General features: G+C 42.4%; 1 protein-coding gene across 11 annotated transcripts in view; it reads right to left on the bottom strand.

Moving 5' to 3' along the window:
* Nucleotides 1-9,628, bottom strand: part of Mast4 (microtubule associated serine/threonine kinase family member 4) — a 905,780-nt gene that overhangs the window by 307,059 nt on the left and 589,093 nt on the right. For 2 of the 11 annotated variants that reach the window (XM_050160402.1, XM_050160403.1), the window contains exon 4: nt 6,553-6,683. The exons of the other annotated variants lie outside the window; for them this stretch is intronic. In XM_050160402.1, the coding sequence (XP_050016359.1) occupies nt 6,553-6,683 (131 nt within the window). The remainder of the gene's footprint in view (nt 1-6,552; nt 6,684-9,628) is intronic. 11 annotated transcript variants of the gene reach the window in all.

Here is a 9,628-nt window from a genome sequence, read left to right as displayed (position 1 = left end):
GATAGATAGATAGATAGATAGATAGATAGATAGATAGATAGATGATAGATAGATAGATAGATAGATAGATAGATAGATAGATAGATAGATGGATGGATGAGAGGATATAGGTAGGCAGACAGACAGGCAAGCAAAACTTACGTATTTCCTATAAATTGTCTCTTCTCAGCTCTTTTCTTATAGCAACAATAAACACACTTATTTGCTTGGATAGTTTTCTATATTCAAGAAAAACAGTAAACTCTTATTACTCACGCCAACACTAAAGGCAAAAATCTGTGTCTTCATTTTTCCCTCATTTGCCACATCCCAAGAACTGGCTTGTCTTCCTAAACAGCAGCCCTCAGAGTCCTGGTATCTGTCACTCCAGACTGAGACATCAATCTCTGGGTACCATTTACCTCCTGCCTAATGACATCAACATCAGCAAAATAACAGATTGGACCTGGGTGGGTCCCACAGGGTTCTGAAGTAAATGGCTTATTTACATATGCAAATAAAAGGTCTTCGCTGTAAAGAGCTGGGAAGGAAGGGGGGCTTGGGGAGTAGAATGCCTTGCCATTAGTTTCAAGAAACAAGCACATTCCAAATTTGCTTAGGTAGGCTCAGCCAAAATAATTCTGCTATGATAGCCACTAGTAACAAAAGCAGCAATCCTCAATTATGTAAATAAACCATTAAGATGACAAAGGAAAGAGAGTTGGTGTGTGCACAATGTAGAAATTTAATGAGACATATTTCACTTGATGGTAAATGCTCCCACCAAGCCTTCACCCATTTGATAAACTGTTTTAGAAATTATTAACATCCCTTAACACTACAGATCATACTTTTTAGAGAAATTATTGTTCCCTTGACATCGCAGATCTGATAGCTTAGTACTTTAGCCTAATGTGCAACACATAAACATATTTACAAGACCGCTTTGTGGAAAACAATACATCAGGTGTGGAGTAATGGGTGCCCAGTGAATTTAGTTGCTCACAGCCAACTATTTATAAAAGTCTAATTCTTTAAATCACACTTAAGTTACCCTTGCTCAAAATAAGAGCCTCAAGGAAAATTTAAAATTAAGTGTGCCTATAATTTTCGGCATGAGTCTCATTTTTCAAAAAAAACAAAAATCTATCCTTAGATATTTCCTGTCTCGAGATTTTCAAATGAGGAAGGGAGAAGGCAGAAACGCACACAGTTGGGGCATAAATTGCTCAAGGGCTCCTAGACTACTCCTTCAAAGTCTACTCAGAGTGGTTCCCATTCTAAAAGTCATCACGTGCATTCTCAGAGGGAGGGAAACTTCTCCACCCAGGCCTGAGATGGTCTTTGACTGCCATGGGGACCTTCATCTCCAATCAAAGTTCTTATTAAACACTATACTTAAGTACAACAAAGCTTATTTCAAATAAATATCACTACAGAGATACTTGACTATCAGTACAGAAATCTAGATAGGACCTCAGAAGGTAAAAATACTCCATGAAGATAGATTGAGAGACTTCATAAACCAGGGAGACGGAACAATTATTAAGCATATCAAACAGGATCAGGAAGCCGGAAGTAATGTATCACCTAAAAGACGGGGCACTTTTTCCATTGTGGCATCACAGTTTTATAAGCCACACGGGACTTATCACATAATCATTTATTAAACCTTCTACACATTAGTAATACTAGGAGGAAAAGATCAATTCTTTCACGTTTTTTCAAAGTCAAGTTTTTAAATTAGGTCAAGAAAGATGGAGAAACCAAGCCATGGAAAAAGCTACTCCACATCCCAAGAGCAGAGGACGGAGGCCATCTAGGGCCTTCCCACAATTATCCTCATTCTTTAGATTGTGAATTAATTTGCCAGCACAAGCCCTGTTTTTCCTTGTCTATTTTATTCTTTTTAAACAAATGCTGGTCTCTATCAGCTAATCTGATGATGTGATGGGCACTGAGATCAGCTGTGTGTTAGGATGCCTATTGAACAGAGAGAGATGCCCAGGTCCACGCCAGCACAAAACACAAAACAAGGTCATAAAAACTCTCACAAAAGGAGCGGCTCACACGGTGTGGTGAGACAGGGGTCATGTGGTAAAAGGGTTTATTAATGATGCTTCAGGTTGTGTCCTAAGTCTCTGGTCATTTTTTTTTTCTTCCTCAGATCCCTATACTTCATGTGCTGTTAAATATTCTACATATATTCTTATTTTAAAAACAGCTTTATTTCAGAAAAATGATTCCTTTTTTTAAATAAACAAACATTGTGCCTGGTGGCATCACTTGGGAGGCACAGGCAGACAGACCCCTGAGTTCAAGGTCAGCCTGGTTTACAGAGCAAGTTCCAGGACAGCCAGGGATACACAGAGAAAGCCTGTCTCAAAAACACAAAGACAAAACCCACACACAAATAATCCAACATTTTAAATTGTGACAAGGAGCTTCATGGTAATATCTTGAAATCATGGCTTTGTTATACTAGTCACATTTAGTTCCTAATGCATACTAAAAATGTATAATAAGTACAAAATTAAAAACATCTGTGCACTGACTGGTGCTGTTCCATATATACTAAATATATGTAACGAACAGTGTCTATTGAAATTGGTTGACTGTATTTTGTGTTTAGTAAATATATTTATATGTAATATTAATTTATATATAATATATTAGTTACTTTTCTTGTTGCTGTAACAAAATTCCTGAGAAAACCAGTTTAAGGAATAAAGAGTTGATGCTGGCTCAGGGTTGAACAGTGCTGGCAGGAGCGTGAGGCAGCTCGTCTCATCGCCTCCATAGTGAATAATGAATGTCAGCGGCCACCTCAGATTCTCCCATTTCTTCAGTCTAGGATCCCAGCCTACATTTAGGGCAGGTTTTCCCACCTCAGTCGTGAAAGTCACAGGCTTTGCTCTGGCCATACTGGTACTGGAAAAGCCTCCCTTTCTGTGTTTTGTCTAAGTCTAGGAGACTTGCGCGTGTCCCTCCTGAAAGATGAACACCCACTTTCCTTCTCTCTCTACTTCCTAACAGACCTCACACAGCAGCGGTTCTCAACCTGTGGGTTACAAACCCTTTGAGGGTTCACAGGGGCCACCAAAGACCAGCAGGAAACAGTTATCTATTTACAATTTATTCCCACAGCAAAAGTACAGATATGAAGTAGTAACAAAATAATTTGATGGTTGGGGTCACCTTAACATGACGGCCTGTATTAAAGGGTTGCAGCATTAGGAAGGCTGAGAAGCCCTGCAATATACTATCTATGTGCCTCTCTCTCCTCTCTCTCACAAGACCAGAAAGCATCTCTCATTTGCTCTCTACCTCGTCCAGCTGATGCCCATAAATACTTTTTAAATCAGTGATTGAAGGGAAAGTTTTATATACAGTACAGAGTTACACACACCTGGGGTTCCAGGCAGAATTTTGCAAGATAGAGAAGGCATTGTTGGGTTAGGGGGAAGGGTCCTGAAAAACATTTTACCGAATCCTGAGTACCTCCTATGCTCTTAGGCACAAGAAAAAAAAGGGGGGGCAGTGTTGCTTCCAAAACCTGAAGCAAAGAGCTGGAAAGGGGGGATTTTGTAGGACAACATTCAGTTGGCTTGTGCCAGGGCCACAAGGGGGGAAAGGGACAATTGTGGGAACTCATTCCGCCAATAGCCTAGGGGTAGCAGCTTTAGGGTGTGGCTTCTTGTCTGTGGGTGACAACTTAAGAGGACAGAGGGAGAGGTTGGGCTCTCTTGGTGGTGTGCAGTTGGTTCCCAGCTCCCTTAAAATGGAAGGAATCTGTACCTGGTTAAACCTTGTCCTGTATCAGTGAGTCTGTTTCCCCACTGCATGCACACACACACACACACACACACACACACACACACACACACACACATATGTTTGTGGTACATGTTACAAGCAATACTTCTTTTTGTTCTTACTGCTTCCCTCCGAGAGTCTCCTGCTGGGATCTCCACAAGGGGCCAGGGCCCCAAAGGCCAGAAAGCCTTAGCAGACAGTAGCTGAGGTATAAAGAGAAGAGAGACAGGGGAGAAAAAGGATGAGAAATGGGAAAGAGAGTGAAACAGGCACAGGAGAGGGAGATAAGACACAAGGGACAGTGGAGCAGGAGTCAAAGAGAAGGCAGAGGTGCCCGTCAACTCTGAGTCACAGTTGGCAGCACCAGGGGGTCTGGTGGCATGAAGACAAGGAGCCACCAGGCAGTAACGAGAGCCCCAGTCCAGGGTCCATTAAGTCTATGACCTACTCAACATTCCGTCTCCTCCCCACCCGCTTCTTAACCCTCAGACCTGGCTTCCGGTTCAAAACTGGTTTGCTCTTTCAGAAACGCTGTGGACTGCGCATCTGCCATGAAGAGAGGAAAACAATTTGGGTAGAAAAGCCACCTAGTGCTTTTCTCCCGTAGCTTTCACGTTTCAAAAAACTGCTGAGGATGCAGACTAGAGATTATGCATGAAGCCCACATCTAATCACGGGATTTCTCTTTTGTTAAGGTTTTACGATAACGTGATTCTCATAGGTCTCAGTCTCAAGCCCGAAGAAACCCTGGGATTGGATTCCTAATGAAACCCTTCCTTTGAATGCAAAGTTGCTTCACGATGCTGCTGTACCTCAATTTGTCTTTTCAAGTTATTCAACATTAAAAAAGGAGACAAGCCAGTCAGCCTAGAATCCTCTCATCTCGTGTCTGAGGACGTCAGGAGCCGGGCCTCCTCTGAGGGAGAATGAGAGGAGCAAACCCTACTGAGAACAGACTCCACAGTCTCCAGCCACTGTTGGGGAGCCTCCCTGGCCACTCAACCCTGGCTGCAGATCCAGGCATGGGGACAGGGAGGTCCAGAATCCCAAGACCTCGTCTAAAAGCCAGCATGATCGTGGAAAGTTTCTAAATGAGCAAATTCAATTATTGAGTTCATGTCATAGTTCAATTTTCTTACAGGCTTCAAAATATGTGTGTTTGGGGATTCGCCGTATCGATGACCACTTAGAAAATATTACTGCTTATAGTTAGCTGTCCACAGAGAAACATGGCTTACACCACACACTACCTATCAGTCAACGCTCCTTTGTCAGAGTGTTTCGGAACATTATATATTGATTCAAATTAATGAATTTCATGTCAAAGGCCAGTTTCCATATTTTACCATAGACACTAAGTTTATGGATATAATTACTGACTGCAGCTCCGAAAACGGCGCAATTCCGCTTCAGCACATATGTCAACCCACTTAAGTCGCTTCCATTTAGATAAAAAATATCTAATGAAATCACATGCCACACATTTTTAATGAGAAAAATTACAAGATACCTAAATTAAAAGAACCAATCCCCCACAGGGAAATCTGGGGGGAAAATGTTTTAGGTAAACCAATTTTCTGAAGGCAAAATAAAAATTTCAACACCGCTCTGAGTCGCACCCAAAGCAAATTACTGCCAGCAAGCAATAAGGCTCTGATAATGAGACCTGATTAGGGTGGAAATTAAGCAGGAGACAGAGCAGACTCTTCAGAGCTGTTCTGATGGAGTTCATCAGTTTAGCAGGCATGAGGTGAATGACCATGGTCCCCGCAAAGAATGGCAGCCCAGCCTCGCGGATTGCAAGAGGACGCTGTTTAAACGGTCTCACATCTGGCAGGAGCTCATCATGTGGGTTCGTTTATAAAAGAGATGCCCCACCCCCACACACCCAGACCCCCCAACACACACCCCCCACCAGAACTGCAGCACGGACTACCTGACGAAGTGCTGCTGAGCTACAGCATCCTGGCCAGTGAGCCGTGTTGTCCACTTACACAGGCTACACCAAGGGTGATTTTGTCTCTTCTACTCATAAACAAGGACCCAGTATTTAGAAGATGCAAACAGGACACACTTTAAACAAATACGAAAAGAATTAGACTCAGGTTCAGATCACAACATACTGCTATCATTTTATCCTCTCGTCGTCAGTGAAAACCTACTTGTACTGGAGAATGGAGGAGAAAACTGAAACAAAGGTCTATTTGGTTTCTTTATGAGCAGAAGACACAGCCCATGTGGCACAGTGAAAATGTCTGGGAGATCCATGGTGAGTTCCATACTGACCGTGTGTGCCAGCAGAACCCCAGCTTCTCCACGTGTAAACTGAAGCTATGATAGTTACCTCCAAAGGGTCAGAAGACAAAATTAAAACATGTATCTGTTCAGCATAGATCTGGCTTGACTCAACATGTAGCCCATGTAGTTGTTAATGGTATAAAGGAAGCTAGCTGTCAGGAACTTTTCATTTATGCTACCCTAGTGTTGGCTCCATTCACTCCCTTTACACATAACTGTTCCTATGGAGTTTTGAACACCTTCTACATTGCTATGTAAACAGCAGCAGAACCTACACAGGGCTTCAGTCCCAGGCACTGCAAGAACCACCAACATCTCAGATGGCCTGTCTTCACCTAAGGAACCACTTCAGGCAGAGGCAGTCAACAGGTTTTCCCCACCACCCATGTAAGGTAAAACCCAGGCCAGCCTTTGCACACAAATGAGCAGACGGCAGGAAGCAAATGGCCATAGAGCTACCTGTGAACACCTGACAGAAAGCAAGGCCTTCTGTTCTCTTCCAGCCTGCTCTCCTGGCCACAGCGGAAAAGACCACAGCATCTTTCTCAGGCTGAGCCTTTCCAGTCTGATTTTCCTAGACGCCCGACAGCCTGCAAAAGAGGAAGGAAACACGCTGCACAACCAACAGACACAATTCTGTTGTTCTTTTTGAAAGGCAGAGGGTGGGAAGTGGCAGGAGGGAAACGCCGCCGCCGCCGCCTGGGAATCACATGAGGGCAGATGACAGAGGGAGAGCGAGCACAGGAAGTGTTGGGAAAGAAGAAACAAGAAAGGCTGCTGACGAAAAAGACTCTAGCTAAAAAGGAAAAGGTGTTCCTTGCCAAGGAAAACGTGCTAATCTTATGCAGCTGATATTTAAAGAAACATTGTAGGACTTTTGTCTTTAACTCCTTAATTCTTAATCTTGAAGGCATACTTAATCCAGAATGACCCAGGGCTCAGTGCTCTGAGGGTTACCTAGCTCAAGGAGTATCTAAGGAACAATAACACAAGGTCAGGATGATAGATTTTGTTGCTTCAATCAACTTGCAAGTTCCTTGAAGCAAAGGAAAGGTTCTTGCAGATATGTGAACATACACACATATACCTAGGACACACACACAGGAACACAGACAAACACACATACACACACAGGAACATAGACACACACATACAAACATACACACACACACACACCATTACCATGTGCTAGGATCGGCGGTACCCTCTACGCATTAACTAATATTTGTAACAACCCTATGACATAGGCACTAGTGTTAAGCTTATTTCGGAGGAGAAAATAATACATGCATAAAGAGGTTTTAGAATGAAAGAGTACCAGGAGGCTGTGGAAAATGGGAGACAATGAAGGAAAGAAAAAGAACTCACTAAGAAAAACAGACCGGATAGCTGGGGACCCAAAGCAGCCCTTCACATTTAAAGGAATAAAGCAGGGCACAGAGACAGTACAAGACACGTGAAGAAAAGACATGCTTAACCAGGGAATGATACAGCGAGAAACTCACTTTGATCCTGGCAAGAGAATTTTGATTTACATTTCTTAGCATATTCCCCTATAAAATCAGATAAATAAAAACTAATTTCAAAACAAACTCTTAAGTTGCGTATGTAGCTCAATGGTACCACAGATGCCTAGCAGACACAAGGTCCTATGGTGAATCTCCAACATTAAAGAAAATGTATATAAGCCAAGGTGAAACAACAAAATAATTTCATACCCATCACAAGAGTAAAAATTTAGGAGAATCAAAATACCATGGGCCGGTGACTATAAGAGAAAACTGTGACCTGCTGGCAGAATACACTGGCTTGGGAGCTTTGCCAAGTTTATTCTCCATATTGATTAGGCTGAAGATGTAAATGCTAGGGCCAGGTGTAGTGGTAAAGGCCTTTCATCCCTGTACCTAGGAGGCAGTGGTAGGTGGATCTCTGAGTTCAAGGCCAGCCTGGTGGTCATCGCCAGTCAAAGTTACTTAGCAAGACCCTGTTTAAAACCAAACACAGTAACAACAACAAACAAAATGTAGATGCCAGAGAATGCAGTAATCCTGCTTCCTTCCCATATCCAAGTCATACTCCTGTGTCTTCCTATGTTTGGCCCCGTCTCCTATAAGTCCCAGTTGGCACCACTGTTTTGGGGAGTTTGTAGGTGGGGCTCAGCTTCAGGAAGTGGGATAGTAGGGAACAGGCTTTAGGAGTCATAGCCTGGCCCACTTTGGGTTCCAACTTTCTACTTCCTGTTGTTACTGACTCCTTCAAGTCTCCATGTTTTCCCAACCATGCCCGACCTTTTGATATCACACTACCCTGCTATCTACAAAGTCCATGGGTGAAATCATGTAACTGAATTACTACCACCATCCACCCCCATCCCCAAATCACAACCAAATCTCACAAGGTTTTAGGTAAGTTTTAGGTTTTATGTTGGACTACTTTGATAGAAACCCACATGGGCCACAAGTAGATGCTCCACGCATATACCTTCTATGCTATGAGCCAAAAGAAACCTTTCCTTGTCGAGGCTGGTCCTGTTAGGCATTCTGCTACCCCGACACGAAAGGTAACTGCACACTGACGGACAGCAAGAGGCCCCCACATGAATGCCTTCTGAAGACTCCTCACCATGGTAAACAGCAAACAAGGAGCCCAAGAAACACTTGATAGCTTTTATTATGAAAAAGAATAAGAAATAGTCATATGAAGAAAAACAAAACAGTACTTAAAAATGAATGCACTAGGGTCTATAGGAATAGGAATACATATATATACATACATATATATGTAGATATGTATATATACACATATATCTACATATATATGAACAAATTGAGGGACAAGAAAACAAATTGCCAACTATTTATGAAAGACTAAGAATACAGACAAGATATATACACACACACCAAATGATGTATAAAACGGTGGCTGGTTCTCACCCAAAGTGCAAAGAATAAAAGACTGGGGCAGGTTCTCAGCCATTTTCATCTCTATTCTGTTGCAACATCTAATTGTATTCATTTAAAATGCTATCCAAGGAAAAATGACGAGTCATAAACATTCCTTACGTTTAGGTATCAGCTGTAGTTGTTATTGTTAGATCATCCTCAAGTTTCCAGAATTTTATGAACTTTTCATAAATTGTTTTATGAGACCACCTTTATAACTAACCAGTTAGGTAACTGGGCAGCTAAAACTCTTACCTAGGTCGAGACTTTAAGCAGGACATTCCGATTTAATAAATAGCACGATCAAAAGATTACCCGGCAGTAATAGCCCCAAAGCTGTCTTTGTGCAAATGCACAGCATTTGACTCCCGTCAGATAAGAACAAAATCAGAATCAAAATCAGGAAGGCCATCACCCGTCCGTGTGTTTCTTCCTGATTGAGACAACACACAGGCTCTCTAATCTTTTCCTCCAGCAGCACTGACATTGACCGGCATGTGTGAGGGCAATTAATAATTCCACGCCGAGATCCATATCTCTCTTTTCTTCTTGGTCAAGTGCAAATAGTAAAATAAAACACCAGAAAACTCCTG

The sequence above is a fragment of the Alexandromys fortis genome, unplaced genomic scaffold, assembly GCF_014885135.2.
Source record: "Alexandromys fortis isolate MF-2015 unplaced genomic scaffold, M_Fortis_MF-2015_v1.1 scaffold_76, whole genome shotgun sequence".
Classification (NCBI taxonomy): domain Eukaryota; kingdom Metazoa; phylum Chordata; class Mammalia; order Rodentia; family Cricetidae; genus Alexandromys; species Alexandromys fortis.
The sequence above is the reverse complement of the archived record's forward strand: the minus strand, read 5'-3'. Positions and strand labels throughout refer to the sequence as shown.